Here is an 18,789-nt window from a genome sequence, read left to right on the forward strand (position 1 = left end):
CCTATAACTTATAGGTGTCCTGTGTGTGTGACACTATTATCCCATCAGAGGAGTCACTGACCCTATAACTTATAGGTATCTTGTGTGTGTGACACTATTATCCCATCAGAGGGGTCACTGACCCTATAACTTATAGGTATCCTGTGTGTGACACTATTATCCCATCAGAAGGGTCACTGACCCTATAACTTATAGGTATCCTGTGTGTATGACACTATTATCCCATCAGAGGGGTCACTGACCCTATAACTTATAGGTATCCTGTGTGTATGACACTATTATCCGATCAGAGGGGTCACTGACCCTATAACTTATAGATATCCTGTGTGTATGACACTATTATCCCATCAGAGGGGTCACTGACCCTATAACTTATAGGTATCCTGTGTGTATGACACTATTATCCCATCAGAGGAGTCACTGACCCTATAACTTATAGGTATCCTGTGTGTATGACACTATTATCCCATCAGAGGGGTCACTGACCCTATAACTTATAGGTATCCTATGTGTGTGTGACACATTATTATCCCATCAGAGGAGTCACTGACCCTATAACTTATAGGTATCCTGTGTGTGACACTATTATCCCATCAGAGGGGTCACTGACCCTATAACTTATAGGTATCCTGTGTGTGTGACACTGTTACCCCATCAGAGGGGTCACTGACCCTATTACTTATAGGTATCCTGTGTGTGACACTATTATCCCATCAGAGGAGTCACTGACCCTATAACTTATAGGTGTCCTGTGTGTGTGTGACACTATTATCCCATCAGATGAGTCACTGACCCTATAACTTATAGGTATCCTGTGTGTGTGACACTAATATCCCATCAGATGGGTCACTGACCCTATAACTTATAGGTATCCTGTGTGTGTGACACTATTATCCCATCAGAGGGGTCACTGACCCTATAACTTATAGGTATCCTGTGTGTGTGACACTATTATCCCATCAGAGGAGTCACTGACCCTATAACTTATAGGTATCCTGTGTGTGTGACACTATTATCCCATCAGAGGGGTCACTGACCCTATAACTTATAGGTATCCTGTGTGTGTGACACTATTATCCCATCAGAGGAGTCACTGACCCTATAACTTATAGGTATCCTGTGTGTGACACTATTATCCCATCAGAGGGGTCACTGACCCTATAACTTATAGTTATCCTGTGTGTGTGACACTATTATCCCATCAGAGGAGTCACTGACCCTATAACTTATAGTTATTCTGTGTGTGTGACACTATTATCCCATCAGAGGAGTCACTGACCCTATAACTTATAGGTATCCTGTGTGTTTGTGACACTATTATCCCATCAGAGGAGTCACTGACCCTAAAACTTATAGGTATCATGTGTGTTTGTGACACTATTATCCCATCAGAGGAGTCACTGACCCTATAACTTATTGGTATCCTGTGTGTGACACTATTATCCCATAAGAGGGGTCACTGACCCTATAACTTATAGGTATCCTGTGTGTGACACTATTATCCCATCAGAGGAGTCACTGACCCTATAACTTATAGGTATCCTGTGTGTGTGACACTATTATCCCATCAGAGGGGTCACTGACCCTATAACTTATAGGTATACTGTGTGTGACACTATTATCCCATCAGAGGCGTCACTGACTCTATAACTTTTAGGTATCCTGTGTGTGTGACACTATTATCCCATCAGAGGCGTCACTGACCCTATAACTTATAGGTATCCTGTGTGTGTGTGACACTATTATCCCATCAGAGGAGTCACTGACCCTATAACTTATAGGTATCCTGTGTGTGTGTGACACTATTATCCCATCAGAGGGGTCACTGACCCTATACCTTATAGGTATCCTGTGTGTGTGACACTATTATCCCATCAGAGGAGGCACTGACCCTATAACTTATAGGTATCCTGTGTGTGTGACACTATTATCCCATCAGAGGAGTCACTGACCCTATAACTTATAGGTATCATGTGTGTGTGACAGTATTATCCCATCAGAGGAGTCACTGACCCTATAACTTATAGGTATCCTGTGTGTGTGACACTATTATCCCATCAGAGGGGTCACTGACCCTATAACTTATAGGTATCCTGTGTGTGACACTATTATCCCATCAGAGGGGTCACTGACCCTATAACTTATAGGTATCCTGTGTGTGTGACACTATTATCCCATCAGAGGAGTCACTGACCCTATATCTTATAGGTATCATGTGTGTGTGACACTATTATCCTATCAGAGGAGTCACTGACACTATAACTTATAGGTATCCTGTGTGTGTGACACTATTATCCCATCAGAGGAGTCACTGACCCTATAACTTATAGGTATCCTGTGTGTGTGACACTATTATCCCATCAGAGGGGTCACTGACCCTATAACTTATAGGTATCCTGTGTGTGATACTATTATCCCATCAGAGGAGTCACTGACCCTATAACTTATAGGTATCCTGTGTGTGTGTGACATTATTATCCCATCAGAGGGGTCACTGACCCTATATCTTATAGGTATCCTGTGCGTGTGACACATTATTATCCCATCAGAGGAGTCACTGACCCTATAACTTATAGGTATCCTGTGTGTGACACTATTATCCCATCATAGGGTTCACTGACCATATAACTTATAGGTATCCTGTGTGTGTGACACTATTATCCCATCAGAGGGGTCACTGACCCTATATCTTATAGGTATCCTGTGTGTGTGACACTATTATCCCATCAGAGTGGTCTCTGACCCTATAACTTATAGGTGTCCTGTGTGCATGACACTATTATCCCATCATAGGGGTATTCCATCAGAGGATTCCTATAAGCTATAGGGTCAGTGACCCCTCTATGTTGATGGTCTCGTATGTCTGAATGATGACTATTATAGACTTTGCAGTAGGACCAAAGTACTTTGGCTATATCCTTGCCTAGATCCCTGCAATATGTTCTCTTGTTGTAGAATCCGAGCAGGAAGTACGAGCTGCTTATAGCCGGGGCTGCAGTCGGTGTTGCCTGCTGCTTTGTTGCTCCTGTGGGAGGTAGGTTGTCCATTCCATATTCTTGTCTATGTTATATTTGTGTCACTTGTATAATTGTACGTCACATGTAAGTTGTAACAACCATCAGGACCCGTGCGCAGTGCGTCTTGGACGAAAACGCATACGCAGGCTTAAAACATTGGCATACGGCATTGACATTACCTTCACCAATGAATCGGGGTGATAGGGTCTGATTTTGAGTCAGATGCAGCGGTGATTTTGGATGTAGTGGAGCTTTTTTTTTTTTCTCCGCACTGCGCATGTGTCCACAGTCCGTACGCACAGAGCCGGAGTTACGATTGAGGCGCGCGGGAGACGCATGGTTTTAGAAATGTTTAAAAAATTGTGTTGGACTTGCCATCTTACAGGCGTGTTATGGGTGTGTCGAAAGTGTGTCCTACAGAACTGCAAGGAGAGTTGCAAGCTGCACTTCAGGTTGAGACCAGTCTCCTCTGGCAGCGAAGAGCAGTGGGTAGGAACTGTCATCGGATCGATGCCAGGTGATTCTCAGATCTGGACTCTTGGATTGATTACAAAGGATCGAGCACTCCCAGCCTTACGCCAAGGCTGAAGAACCAAGGAGGAGTATGCTATTGAGTTTACAAAGTGGTCGACAGGTATGTACTGGAATGACCCTGCTTTAAGGCGCCAGATCAGATTGTCCTTGATCTGATAAGAGAGACCCACTCTAGTGCAGTAGCAGGTCCTGGCCTCTCCAGAAGCTCTAGTGCAGGTGGCAATATGCATCGATAGGTGTCTCAAGAAGCGATACAAGAAGAGAGGTGTGTGCTCATTTTGCGGAATTGGAGGACACATGGTTTGCTCATGCCCAAATAAGTTGGGAATTGGGAGGAACTGAGATCTGATGAAGACATCTCAGGTTGTTCGTTGAATTTGATAAACTCTGCAAATTCCCGTATTTCTGTGCTCTGCTGATGGACCTAAGGAACTAATGGCTTTGATTGATAGTGGAGCTGCAGGCAACTTCTTAGATCAGGGGTCAGTCTCAAAACTTGGCCTGCAAGTAGTAATACTAGAGACACCGGCCTCAGTCATTTGCTTGGACAACAACACCATAATGGTGGATCTTATTAAGTTCGAAACCGTTCCTGTTACCTTAACAATCGGGAGTCTACAATCTGAAAGGATCTCCTTCTTTGTTATCAAGTCTCCTTCCTATTCTGGGAAACCCTTGGCTGTCCAGGCATAACCCTGTCATATACTGGCTCGTGGCTCGTACAGTAGGTCAGATTTGCCATCGGAGCAAAAATGGTCAACCAGATGAAAGTGGCCTTTAAATTGGCTACAGAATTGATCATTACATACCTGATCATTACAAAGATGTTTCCATATTGTCTGCATGAAATCAGAAGATGTTCTTAACACCTTAGTTAGCCCCGAAGTGACTGCTGCTTTTAAGATGTTACCTTGTTTGTCTGCTCTGCTCTGCTTGAATGAAAATAGCTCTAATGAGCATGTATTGATTCAACAAGTCACTGGTGGGTGGCCTTACGTCTTCTTTGGATTTATATGTCTCTGTGTTACTATATGTCTGCACTGTGTACCGGGCCCTTCCTATGGCCCCAGACCACGCTTCTGTCTGTCTCTGTGTTACTATATGTCTGCACTGTGTACCGGGCACATGCTATGGCTCCAGACCACGCTTCTGTCTGTCTCTATGTTTCTATATGTCTGCACTGTGTACCGGGCCCTTTCTATGTCCCCAGACCACGCTTCTGTCTGTCTCTATGTTACTATATGTCTGCACTGTGTACCTGGCCCTTCCTATGGCCCCAGACCACGCTTCTGTCTGTCTCTATGTTACTATATGTCTGCACTGTGTACCGGGCACATCCTATGGCCCCAGACCACGCTTCTGTCTGTCTCTGTTACTATATGTCTGCACTGTGTACCAGGCCCTTCCTATGGCCCCAGACCACGCTTCTGTCTGTCTCTGTGTTACTATATGTCTGCACTGTGTACCGGGCACATCCTATGGCCCCAGACCACGCTTCTGTCTGTCTCTGTGTTACTATATGTCTGCACTGTGTTCCGGGCCCTTCCTATGGCCCCAGACCATGCTTCTGTCTGTCTCTGTGTTACTATATGTCTGCACTGTGTTCCGGGCCCTTCCTATGGCCCCAGACCACGCTTCTGTCTGTCTCTATGTTACTATATGTCTGCACTGTGTACCTGGCCCTTCCTATGACCCCAGACCACGCTTCTGTCTGTCTCTGTGTTACTATATGTCTGCACTGTGTACCGGGCCCTTCCTATGGCCCCAGACCACGCTTCTGTCTGTCTCTGTGTTACTATATGTCTGCACTGTGTTCCGGGCCCTTCCTATGGCCCCAGACCACGCTTCTGTCTGTCTCTGTGTTACTATATGTCTGCACTGTGTACCGGGCCCTTCCTATGGCCCCAGACCACGCTTCTGTCTGTCTCTGTGTTACTATATGTCTGCACTGTGTTCCGGGCCCTTCCTATGGCCCCAGACCACGCTTCTGTCTGTCTCTGTGTTACTATATGTCTGCACTGTGTACCGGGCCCTTCCTATGGCCCCAGACCACGCTTCTGTCTGTCTCTGTGTTACTATATGTCTGCACTGTGTACCGGGCCCTTCCTATGGCCCCAGACCACGCTTCTGTCTGTCTCTGTGTTACTATATGTCTGCACTGTGTACCGGGCCCTTCCTATGGCCCCAGACCACGCTTCTGTCTGTCTCTGTGTTACTATATGTCTGCACTGTGTTCCGGGCCCTTCCTATGGCCCCAGACCACGCTTCTGTCTGTCTCTGTGTTACTATATGTCTGCACTGTGTACCGGGCCCTTCCTATGGCCCCAGACCACGCTTCTGTCTGTCTCTGTGTTACTATATGTCTGCACTGTGTACCGGGCCCTTCCTATGGCCCCAGACCACGCTTCTGTCTGTCTCTGTGTTACTATATGTCTGCACTGTGTTCCGGGCCCTTCCTATGGCCCCAGACCACGCTTCTGTCTGTCTCTGTGTTACTATATGTCTGCACTGTGTACCGGGCCCTTCCTATGGCCCCAGACCACGCTTCTGTCTGTCTCTGTGTTACTATATGTCTGCACTGTGTACCGGGCCCTTCCTATGGCCCCAGACCACGCTTCTGTCTGTCTCTGTGTTACTATATGTCTGCACTGTGTTCCGGGCCCTTCCTATGGCCCCAGACCACGCTTCTGTCTGTCTCTGTGTTACTATATGTCTGCACTGTGTACCACGCCCATCCTATGGCCCCAGACCACGCTTCTGTCTGTCTCTGTGTTACTATATGTCTGCACTGTGTACCAGGCCCTTCCTATGGCCCCAGACCACGCTTCTGTCTGTCTCTGTGTTACTATATGTCTGCACTGTGTACCAGGCCCTTCCTATGGCCCCAGACCACGGTTCTGTCTGTCTCTGTGTTACTATATGTCTGCACTGTGTTCCTGGCCCTTCCTATGGCCCCAGACCACGCTTCTGTCTGTCTCTGTGTTACTATATGTCTGCACTGTGTTCCGGGCCCTTCCTATGGCCCCAGACCACGCTTCTGTCTGTCTCTGTGTTACTATATGTCTGCACTGTGTTCCGGGCCCTTCCTATGGCCCCAGACCACGCTTCTGTCTGTCTCTGTGTTACTATATGTCTGCACTGTGTACCGGGCCCTTCCTATGGCCCCAGACCACGCTTCTGTCTGTCTCTGTGTTACTATATGTCTGCACTGTGTACCGGGCCCTTCCTATGGCCCCAGACCACGCTTCTGTCTGTCTCTGTGTTACTATATGTCTGCACTGTGTACCGGGCCCTTCCTATGGCCCCAGACCACGCTTCTGTCTGTCTCTGTGTTACTATATGTCTGCACTGTGTACCGGGCCCTTCCTATGGCCCCAGACCACGCTTCTGTCTGTCTCTGTGTTACTATATGTCTGCACTGTGTACCGGGCCCTTCCTATGGCCCCAGACCACGCTTCTGTCTGTCTCTGTGTTACTATATGTCTGCACTGTGTACCGGGCCCTTCCTATGGCCCCAGACCACGCTTCTGTCTGTCTCTGTGTTACTATATGTCTGCACTGTGTACCGGGCACATCCTATGGCCCCAGACCACACTTCTGTCTGTCTCTATGTTACTATATGTCTGCACTGTGTTCCTGGCCCTTCCTATGGCCCCAGACCACGCTTCTGTCTGTCTCTGTGTTACTATATGTCTGCACTGTGTTCCTGGCCCTTCCTATGGCCCCAGACCACGCTTCTGTCTGTCTCTGTGTTACTAAATGTCTGCACTGTGTACCGGGCCCTTCCTATGGCCCCAGACCACGCTTCTGTCTGTCTCTGTGTTACTATATGTCTGCACTGTGTACCGGGCACATCCTATGGCCCCAGACCACGCTTCTGTCTGTCTCTATGTTACTATATGTCTGCACTGTGTACCAGGCCCTTCCTATGGCCCCAGACCACGCTTCTGTCTGTCTCTGTGTTACTATATGTCTGCACTGTGTACCGGGCACATCCTATGGCCCCAGACCACGCTTCTGTCTGTCTCTGTGTTACTATATGTCTGCACTGTGTTCCGGGCCCTTCCTATGGCCCCAGACCACGCTTCTGTCTGTCTCTGTGTTACTATATGTCTGCACTGTGTTCCGGGCCCTTCCTATGGCCCCAGACCACGCTTCTGTCTGTCTCTGTGTTACTATATGTCTGCACTGTGTACCTGGCCCTTCCTATGACCCCAGACCACGCTTCTGTCTGTCTCTGTGTTACTATATGTCTGCACTGTGTACCGGGCCCTTCCTATGGCCCCAGACCACGCTTCTGTCTGTCTCTGTGTTACTATATGTCTGCACTGTGTTCCGGGCCCTTCCTATGGCCCCAGACCACGCTTCTGTCTGTCTCTGTGTTACTATATGTCTGCACTGTGTACCGGGCCCTTCCTATGGCCCCAGACCACGCTTCTGTCTGTCTCTGTGTTACTATATGTCTGCACTGTGTTCCGGGCCCTTCCTATGGCCCCAGACCACGCTTCTGTCTGTCTCTGTGTTACTATATGTCTGCACTGTGTACCGGGCCCTTCCTATGGCCCCAGACCACGCTTCTGTCTGTCTCTGTGTTACTATATGTCTGCACTGTGTACCGGGCCCTTCCTATGGCCCCAGACCACGCTTCTGTCTGTCTCTGTGTTACTATATGTCTGCACTGTGTACCAGGCCCTTCCTATGGCCCCAGACCACGCTTCTGTCTGTCTCTATGTTACTATATGTCTGCACTGTGTTCCGGGCCCTTCCTATGGCCCCAGACCACGCTTCTGTCTGTCTCTGTGTTACTATATGTCTGCACTGTGTACCGGGCCCTTCCTATGGCCCCAGACCACGCTTCTGTCTGTCTCTGTGTTACTATATGTCTGCACTGTGTACCGGGCCCTTCCTATGGCCCCAGACCACGCTTCTGTCTGTCTCTGTGTTACTATATGTCTGCACTGTGTTCCGGGCCCTTCCTATGGCCCCAGACCACGCTTCTGTCTGTCTCTGTGTTACTATATGTCTGCACTGTGTACCGGGCCCTTCCTATGGCCCCAGACCACGCTTCTGTCTGTCTCTGTGTTACTATATGTCTGCACTGTGTACCGGGCCCTTCCTATGGCCCCAGACCACGCTTCTGTCTGTCTCTGTGTTACTATATGTCTGCACTGTGTTCCGGGCCCTTCCTATGGCCCCAGACCACGCTTCTGTCTGTCTCTGTGTTACTATATGTCTGCACTGTGTACCAGGCCCATCCTATGGCCCCAGACCACGCTTCTGTCTGTCTCTGTGTTACTATATGTCTGCACTGTGTACCAGGCCCTTCCTATGGCCCCAGACCACGCTTCTGTCTGTCTCTGTGTTACTATATGTCTGCACTGTGTACCAGGCCCTTCCTATGGCCCCAGACCACGGTTCTGTCTGTCTCTGTGTTACTATATGTCTGCACTGTGTTCCTGGCCCTTCCTATGGCCCCAGACCACGCTTCTGTCTGTCTCTGTGTTACTATATGTCTGCACTGTGTTCCGGGCCCTTCCTATGGCCCCAGACCACGCTTCTGTCTGTCTCTGTGTTACTATATGTCTGCACTGTGTTCCGGGCCCTTCCTATGGCCCCAGACCACGCTTCTGTCTGTCTCTGTGTTACTATATGTCTGCACTGTGTACCGGGCCCTTCCTATGGCCCCAGACCACGCTTCTGTCTGTCTCTGTGTTACTATATGTCTGCACTGTGTACCGGGCCCTTCCTATGGCCCCAGACCACGCTTCTGTCTGTCTCTGTGTTACTATATGTCTGCACTGTGTACCGGGCCCTTCCTATGGCCCCAGACCACGCTTCTGTCTGTCTCTGTGTTACTATATGTCTGCACTGTGTACCGGGCCCTTCCTATGGCCCCAGACCACGCTTCTGTCTGTCTCTGTGTTACTATATGTCTGCACTTTGTACCGGGCCCATCCTATGGCCCCAGACCACACTTCTGTCTGTCTCTATGTTACTATATGTCTGCACTGTGTTCCTGGCCCTTCCTATGGCCCCAGACCACGCTTCTGTCTGTCTCTGTGTTACTATATGTCTGCACTGTGTTCCTGGCCCTTCCTATGGCCCCAGACCACGCTTCTGTCTGTCTCTGTGTTACTAAATGTCTGCACTGTGTACCGGGCCCTTCCTATGGCCCCAGACCACGCTTCTGTCTGTCTCTGTGTTACTATATGTCTGCACTGTGTACCGGGCACATCCTATGGCCCCAGACCACGCTTCTGTCTGTCTCTATGTTACTATATGTCTGCACTGTGTACCAGGCCCTTCCTATGGCCCCAGACCATGCTTCTGTCTGTCTCTGTGGTACTATATGTCTGCACTGTGTACCGGGCACATCCTATGGCCCCAGACCACGCTTCTGTCTGTCTCTATGTTACTATATGTCTGCACTGTGTTCCTGGCCCTTCCTATGGCCCCAGACCACGCTTCTGTCTGTCTCTGTGTTACTACATGTCTGCACTGTGTACCGGGCCCTTCCTATGGCCCCAGACCACGCTTCTGTCTGTCTCTGTGTTACTATATGTCTGCACTGTGTACCGGGCACATCCTATGGCCCCAGACCACGCTTCTGTCTGTCTCTATGTTACTATATGTCTGCACTGTGTACCAGGCCCTTCCTATGGCCCCAGACCACGCTTCTGTCTGTCTCTGTGTTACTATATGTCTGCACTGTGTACCGGGCCCTTCCTATGGCCCCAGACCACGCTTCTGTCTGTCTCTGTGTTACTATATGTCTGCACTGTGTACCAGGCCCTTCCTATGGCCCCAGACCACGCTTCTGTCTGTCTCTGTGTTACTATATGTCTGCACTGTGTACCGGGCCCTTCCTATGGCCCCAGACCACGCTTCTCTCTGTCTCTGTGTTACTATATGTCTGCACTGTGTACCGGGCACATCCTATGGCCCCAGACCACGCTTCTGTCTGTCTCTATGTTACTATATGTCAGCACTGTGTACCGGGCCCTTCCTATGGCCCCAGACCACGCTTCTGTCTGTCTCTGTGTTACTATATGTCTGCACTGTGTACCGGGCCCTTACTATGGCCCCAGACCACGCTTCTGTCTGTCTCTGTGTTACTATATGTCTGCACTGTGTACCGGGCCCTTCCTATGGCCCCAGACCACGCTTCTGTCTGTCTCTGTGTTACTATATGTCTGCACTGTGTACCGGGCCCTTCCTATGGCCCCAGACCACGCTTCTGTCTGTCTCTGTGTTACTATATGTCTGCACTGTGTACCGGGCCCTTCCTATGGCCCCAGACCACGCTTCTGTCTGTCTCTGTGTTACTATATGTCTGCACTGTGTACCGGGCATATCCTATGGCCCCAGACCACGCTTCTGTCTGTCTCTGTGTTACTATATGTCTGCACTGTGTACCGGGCCCTTACTATGGCCCCAGACCACGCTTCTGTCTGTCTCTGTGTTACTATATGTCTGCACTGTGTACCGGGCCCTTCCTATGGCCCCAGACCACGCTTCTGTCTGTCTCTATGTTACTATATGTCTGCACTGTGTTCCTGGCCCTTCCTATGGCCCCAGACCACGCTTCTGTCTGTCTCTGTGTTAATATATGTCTGCACTGTGTACCGGGCCCTTCCTATGGCCCCAGACCACGCTTCTGTCTGTCTCTGTGTTACTATATGTCTGCACTGTGTTCCTGGCCCTTCCTATGGCCCCAGACCACGCTTCTGTCTGTCTCTGTGTTACTATATGTCTGCACTGTGTACCGGGCCCTTCCTATGGCCCCAGACCACGCTTCTGTCTGTCTCTGTGTTACTATATGTCTGCACTGTGTACCGGGCACATCCTATGGCCCCAGACCACGCTTCTGTCTGTCTCTATGTTACTATATGTCTGCACTGTGTACCAGGCCCTTCCTATGGCCCCAGACCACGCTTCTGTCTGTCTCTGTGTTACTATATGTCTGCACTGTGTACCGGGCACATCCTATGGCCCCAGACCACGCTTCTGTCTGTCTCTATGTTACTATATGTCTGCACTGTGTTCCTGGCCCTTCCTATGGCCCCAGACCACGCTTCTGTCTGTCTCTATGTTACTATATGTCTGCACTGTGTTCCTGGCCCTTCCTATGGCCCCAGACCACGCTTCTGTCTGTCTCTGTGTTACTATATGTCTGCACTGTGTACCGGGCCCTTCCTATGGCCCCAGACCACGCTTCTGTCTGTCTCTGTGTTACTATATGTCTGCACTGTGTATCGGGCACATCCTATGGCCCCAGACCACGCTTCTGTCTGTCTCTATGTTACTATATGTCTGCACTGTGTACCAGGCCCTTCCTATGGCCCCAGACCACACTTCTGTCTGTCTCTGTGTTACTATATGTCTGCACTGTGTACCAGGCCCTTCCTATGGCCCCAGACCACGCTTCTGTCTGTCTCTGTGTCACTATATGTCTGCACTGTGTACCGGGCCCTTCCGATGGCCCCAGACCACGCTTCTGTCTGTCTCTGTGTTACTATATGTCTGCACTGTGTACCGGGCACATCCTATGGCCCCAGACCACGCTTCTGTCCGTCTCTATGTTACTATATGTCTGCACTGTGTTCCTGGCCCTTCCTATGGCCCCAGACCACGCTTCTGTCTGTCTCTATGTTACTATATGTCTGCACTGTGTTCCTGGCCCTTCCTATGGCCCCAGACCATGCTTCTGTCTGTCTCTGTGTTACTATATGTCTGCACTGTGTACCGGGCCCTTCCTATGGCCCCAGACCACGCTTCTGTTTGTCTCTGTGTTACTATATGTCTGCACTGTGTACCGGGCACATCCTATGGCCCCAGATCATGCTTCTGTCTGTCTCTGTGTTACTATATGTCTGCACTGTGTACCAGGCCCTTCCTATGGCCCCAGACCACACTACTGTCTGTCTCTGTGTTACTATATGTCTGCACTGTGTACCAGGCCCTTCCTATGGCCCCAGACCACGCTTCTGTCTGTCTCTATGTTACTATATGTCTGCACTGTGTTCCTGGCCCTTCCTATGGCCCCAGACCATGCTTCTGTCTGTCTCTGTGTTACTATATGTCTGCACTGTGTACCGGGCCCTTCCTATGGCCCCAGACCACGCTTCTGTCTGTCTCTGTGTTACTATATGTCTGCACTGTGTACCGGGCCCTTCCTATGGCCCCAGACCACGCTTCTGTCTGTCTCTGTGTTACTATATGTCTGCACTGTGTACCGGGCACATCCTATGGCCCCAGACCACGCTTCTGTCTGTCTCTATGTCACTATATGTCTGCACTGTGTACCGGGCCCTTCCTATGGCCCCAGACCACGCTTCTGTCTGTCTCTGTGTTACTATATGTCTGCACTGTGTACCGGGCCCTTCCTATGGCCCCAGACCATGCTTCTGTCTGTCTCTGTGTTACTATATGTCTGCACTGTGTACCGGGCCCTTCCTATGGCCCCAGACCACGCTTCTGTCTGTCTCTGTGTCACTATATGTCTGCACTGTGTACCGGGCCCTTCCTATGGCCCCAGACCACGCTTCTGTCTGTCTCTGTGTCACTATATGTCTGCACTTTGTACCGGGCCCTTCCTATGGCCCCAGACCACGCTTCTGTCTGTCTCTGTGTCACTATATGTCTGCACTGTGTACCGGGCCCTTCCTATGGCCCCAGACCACGCTTCTGTCTGTCTCTGTGTCACTATATGTCTGCACTGTGTACCGGGCCCTTCCTATGGCCCCAGACCACGCTTCTGTCTGTCTCTGTGTTACTATATGTCAGCACTGTGTACCGGGCCCTTCCTATGGCCCCAGACCACGCTTCTGTCTGTCTCTGTGTTACTATATGTCAGCACTGTGTACCGGGCCCTTCCTATGGCCCCAGACCACGCTTCTGTCTGTCTCTGTGTTACTATATGTCAGCACTGTGTACCGGGCCCTTCCTATGGCCCCAGACCACGCTTCTGTCTGTCTCTGTGTTACTATATGTCTGCACTGTGTACCGGGCCCTTACTATGGCCCCAGACCACGCTTCTGTCTGTCTCTGTGTTACTATATGTCTGCACTGTGTACCGGGCCCTTCCTATGGCCCCAGACCACGCTTCTGTCTGTCTGTCTCTGTGTTACTATATGTCTGCACTGTGTACCGGGCCCTTCCTATGGCCCCAGACCACGCTTCTGTCTGTCTCTGTGTTACTATATGTCTGCACTGTGTACCGGGCCCTTCCTATGGCCCCAGACCACGCTTCTGTCTGTCTCTGTGTTACTATATGTCTGCACTGTGTACCGGGCACATCCTATGGCCCCAGACCACGCTTCTGTCTGTCTCTGTGTTACTATATGTCTGCACTGTGTACCGGGCCCTTACTATGGCCCCAGACCACGCTTCTGTCTGTCTCTGTGTTACTATATGTCTGCACTGTGTACCGGGCCCTTCCTATGGCCCCAGACCACGCTTCTGTCTGTCTCTGTGTTACTATATATCTGCACTGTGTACCGGGCCCTTCCTATGGCCCCAGACCACGCTTCTGTCTGTCTCTGTGTTAATATATGTCTGCACTGTGTACCGGGCCCTTCCTATGGCCCCAGACCACGCTTCTGTCTGTCTCTGTGTTACTATATGTCTGCACTGTGTACCGGGCCCTTCCTATGGCCCCAGACCACGCTTCGGTCTGTCTCTGTGTTACTATATGTCTGCACTGTGTACCGGGCCCTTCCTATGGCCCCAGACCACGCTTCGGTCTGTCTCTGTGTTACTATATGTCTGCACTGTGTACCGGGCCCTTCCTATGGCCCCAGACCACGCTTCGGTCTGTCTCTGTGTTACTATATGTCTGCACTGTGTACCGGGCCCTTCCTATGGCCCCAGACCACGCTTCGGTCTGTCTCTGTGTTACTATATGTCTGCACTGTGTACCGGGCCCTTCCTATGGCCCCAGACCACGCTTCGGTCTGTCTCTGTGTTACTATATGTCTGCACTGTGTACCGGGCCCTTCCTATGGCCCCAGACCACGCTTCGGTCTGTCTCTGTGTTACTATATGTCTGCACTGTGTACCGGGCCCTTCCTATGGCCCCAGACCACGCTTCGGTCTGTCTCTGTGTTACTATATGTCAGCACTGTGTACCGGGCCCTTCCTATGGCCCCAGACCACGCTTCTGTCTGTCTCTGTGTTACTATATGTCAGCACTGTGTACCGGGCCCTTCCTATGGCCCCAGACCACGCTTCTGTCTGTCTCTGTGTTACTATATGTCAGCACTGTGTACCGGGCCCTTCCTATGGCCCCAGACCACGCTTCTGTCTGTCTCTGTGTTACTATATGTCTGCACTGTGTACCGGGCACATCCTATGGCCCCAGACCACGCTTCTGTCTGTCTCTGTGTTACTATATGTCTGCACTGTGTACCGGGCCCTTCCTATGGCCCCAGACCACGCTTCTGTCTGTCTCTGTGTTACTATATGTCTGCACTGTGTACCGGGCACATCCTATGGCCCCAGACCACGCTTCTGTCTGTCTCTGTGTTACTATATGTCTGCACTGTGTACCGGGCCCTTACTATGGCCCCAGACCACGCTTCTGTCTGTCTCTGTGTTACTATATGTCTGCACTGTGTACCGGGCCCTTCCTATGGCCCCAGACCACGCTTCTGTCTGTCTCTGTGTTACTATATGTCTGCACTGTGTACCGGGCCCTTCCTATGGCCCCAGACCACGCTTCTGTCTGTCTCTGTGTTACTATATGTCTGCACTGTGTACCGGGCCCTTCCTATGGCCCCAGACCACGCTTCTGTCTGTCTCTGTGTTACTATATGTCAGCACTGTGTACCGGGCCCTTCCTATGGCCCCAGACCACGCTTCTGTCTGTCTCTGTGTTACTATATGTCTGCACTGTGTACCGGGCACATCCTATGGCCCCAGACCACGCTTCTGTCTGTCTCTGTGTTACTATATGTCTGCACTGTGTACCAGGCCCTTACTATGGCCCCAGACCACGCTTCTGTCTGTCTCTGTGTTACTATATGTCTGCACTGTGTACCGGGCCCTTCCTATGGCCCCAGACCACGCTTCTGTCTGTCTCTGTGTTACTATATATCTGCACTGTGTACCGGGCCCTTCCTATGGCCCCAGACCACGCTTCTGTCTGTCTCTGTGTTACTATATGTCTGCACTGTGTACCGGGCCCTTCCTATGGCCCCAGACCACGCTTCTGTCTGTCTCTGTGTTACTATATGTCTGCACTGTGTACCGGGCCCTTCCTATGGCCCCAGACCACGCTTCTGTCTGTCTCTGTGTTACTATATGTCAGCACTGTGTACCGGGCCCTTCCTATGGCCCCAGACCACGCTTCTGTCTGTCTCTGTGTTACTATATGTCTGCACTGTGTACCGGGCACATCCTATGGCCCCAGACCACGCTTCTGTCTGTCTCTGTGTTACTATATGTCTGCACTGTGTACCGGGCCCTTCCTATGGCCCCAGACCACGCTTCTGTCTGTCTCTGTGTTACTATATGTCTGCACTGTGTACCGGGCCCTTCCTATGGCCCCAGACCACGCTTCTGTCTGTCTCTGTGTTACTATATGTCTGCACTGTGTACCGGGCCCTTCCTATGGCCCCAGACCACGCTTCTGTCTGTCTCTGTGTTACTATATGTCTGCACTGTGTACCGGGCCCTTCCTATGGCCCCAGACCATGCTTCTGTCTGTCTCTGTGTTACTATATGTCTGCACTGTGTACCGGGCCCTTCCTATGGCCCCAGACCACGCTTCGGTCTGTCTCTGTGTTACTATATGTCTGCACTGTGTACCGGGCCCTTCCTATGGCCCCAGACCACGCTTCGGTCTGTCTCTGTGTTACTATATGTCTGCACTGTGTACCGGGCCCTTCCTATGGCCCCAGACCACGCTTCGGTCTGTCTCTGTGTTACTATATGTCTGCACTGTGTACCGGGCACATCCTATGGCCCCAGACCACGCTTCGGTCTGTCTCTGTGTTACTATATGTCTGCACTGTGTACCGGGCCCTTCCTATGGCCCCAGACCACGCTTCGGTCTGTCTCTGTGTTACTATATGTCTGCACTGTGTACCGGGCCCTTCCTATGGCCCCAGACCACGCTTCTGTCTGTCTCTGTGTTACTATATGTCTGCACTGTGTACCGGGCCCTTCCTATGGCCCCAGACCACGCTTCTGTCTGTCTCTGTGTTACTATATGTCTGCACTGTGTACCGGGCCCTTCCTATGGCCCCAGACCACGCTTCGGTCTGTCTCTGTGTTACTATATGTCTGCACTGTGTACCGGGCCCTTCCTATGGCCCCAGACCACGCTTCGGTCTGTCTCTGTGTTACTATATGTCTGCACTGTGTACCAGGCCCCTCTGCACACGAGTATGGTAAATAAAAGATTTTCTCATCGTTTTTTTTTTTTTTTTTAAATTTAAAAAAAGTATTAGCTTATCTGAGTTACGTTTCAGAGGAATAAACTTTTCCTGGGACACGAGATGAAGTTCCCTGGGAACCATGCTCTTCTATTGAATTAGCTATGGTTTACTGAAAGCAGCTCCCAATTCAGCATCCCCATTTTTCTTGTGTCATTTATTTCCTTGTTTTTAAATCGCTTGATTAAATTGTATTTTTAACTTTATTTATCTATTGGCATTTGTATTTATTGCACTGACTTACTGCACTGCTTAGCACTACATGCACTTTAATAGTCATAAATATTATTTTCTTAAACAGTTGTTTGCATCTATTGTATGGATAAGCACATCATGTACTTTAATAGTCATAAATATTATTTTCTTAAACAGTTGTTTGCATCTATTGTATGGATAAGCACATCATGTACTTTAAGTAGCACTTTACACCTGAATATTTGCATACACACAGTCAGGTGCATAAATATTGGGACATTGACATAAATTTCATATTTTGGCCTCTATTCTCCACCACAATGGCTTTGAAGTGAAACAAACAAGATGTGATTTACCTGCAGACTTTCAGATTTAATTTGAGGGTAATTACATCCAAATCAGGTGAACAGTGTAGGAATTACATCGGTTTCTATATATGCCTCCCACTTTTTAAGGGGCCAAAAGTAATGGGACAAACTAAACAATCCTAAATCTAACTTTAACTTTTTAATACTTTGTTGCAAATCCTTTGCAGGCAATTACAGCCTGAAGTCTGGAACGCATAGACATCACCAGACGCTGGGTTTCATCCCTGCTGATGCTCTGCCAGGCCTCTACTGCAAATGTCTTCAGTTCCTGCTTGTTCTTTGGGCATTTTCCCTTCAGTTTTGTCTTCATCGAGTGAAATGCATGCTCAATCGGATTCAGGTCAGGGGATTGACTTGGCCATTGCATAACATTCCACTTATTAGCCTTAAAAAACTCTTTGGTAGCTCTTGCAGTATGCTTCGGGTCATTGTCCATCTGCACTGTGAAGCGCCGTCCAATGAGTTCTGAAGCATTTGACTGAATATGAGCATATAATATTGCCCGAAACACTTCAGAATTAATTCTGCTGCTTTTGTCAGCAGTCACATCATCAATAAATACAAGGGAACCAGTTCCGTTGGCAGCTATACATGCCCACGCCATGACACTACCACCATCATGCTTCACTGATGAGGTGGTATGTTTTGGATCATGAGCAGTTCCTTTCCTTCTCTTCTCTTCTCTTCCCATCACTCTGGTACAAGTTGATCTATGTCTCATCTGTCCATAGGATGTTGTTCCAGAACTGTAATTGCTTTTTTAGATGTTGTTTGGCAAACTCTAATCTGGTCTTCCTGTTTTTGTGGCTCACCAATGGTTTGCATCTTGTGGTGAACCCTCTATATTCACTCTTGTGAAGTCTTCTCTAGATTGTTGACTTTGACACATATACATCTACCTCCTGGAGAGTGTTCTTGATTTGGCCAACTGTTGTGAAGGGGTTTTTCTTCACCAGGGAAATAATTCTTCTGTCATCCACCACAGTTGTTTTCCGTGGTCTTCCGGGTCTTTTGGTGTTGCTGAGCTCTCCAGTGCGTTCTTTCTTTTTAAGAATGTTCAAAACAATTGATTTGGCCACACCTAATGTTTTTGCTATCTCTCTGATGGGTTTGTTTAGATTTTTCAGCCTAATGATGGCTTGCTTCACTGATAGGGACAGCTCTTTGGATCTCATATTGAGAGTCGACAGCAACTGATTCCAAATGCAAATGTCACACCTAGTATCAACTCCAGAC

At 49.7% G+C, this 18,789-nt stretch overlaps 1 protein-coding gene across 1 annotated transcript in view; it reads left to right on the plus strand.

Moving 5' to 3' along the window:
- Window positions 1-2,955: 2,955 nt before the first annotated feature.
- LOC148436192 (chloride channel protein 2-like) overlaps window positions 2,956-18,789 on the plus strand; it is a gene marked incomplete at its 5' end in the record, with an annotated part of 67,858 nt that continues 52,024 nt past the window's right edge. The window contains one exon of the mRNA XM_088465223.1: window positions 2,956-3,034. Coding sequence (XP_088321349.1) covers window positions 2,956-3,034 — 79 coding nt within the window. The remainder of the gene's footprint in view (window positions 3,035-18,789) is intronic.

Source organism: Taudactylus pleione, unplaced genomic scaffold, assembly GCF_031769625.1.
Source record: "Taudactylus pleione unplaced genomic scaffold, aTauple2 ptg001917l, whole genome shotgun sequence".
Classification (NCBI taxonomy): Eukaryota; Metazoa; Chordata; class Amphibia; order Anura; family Myobatrachidae; genus Taudactylus; species Taudactylus pleione.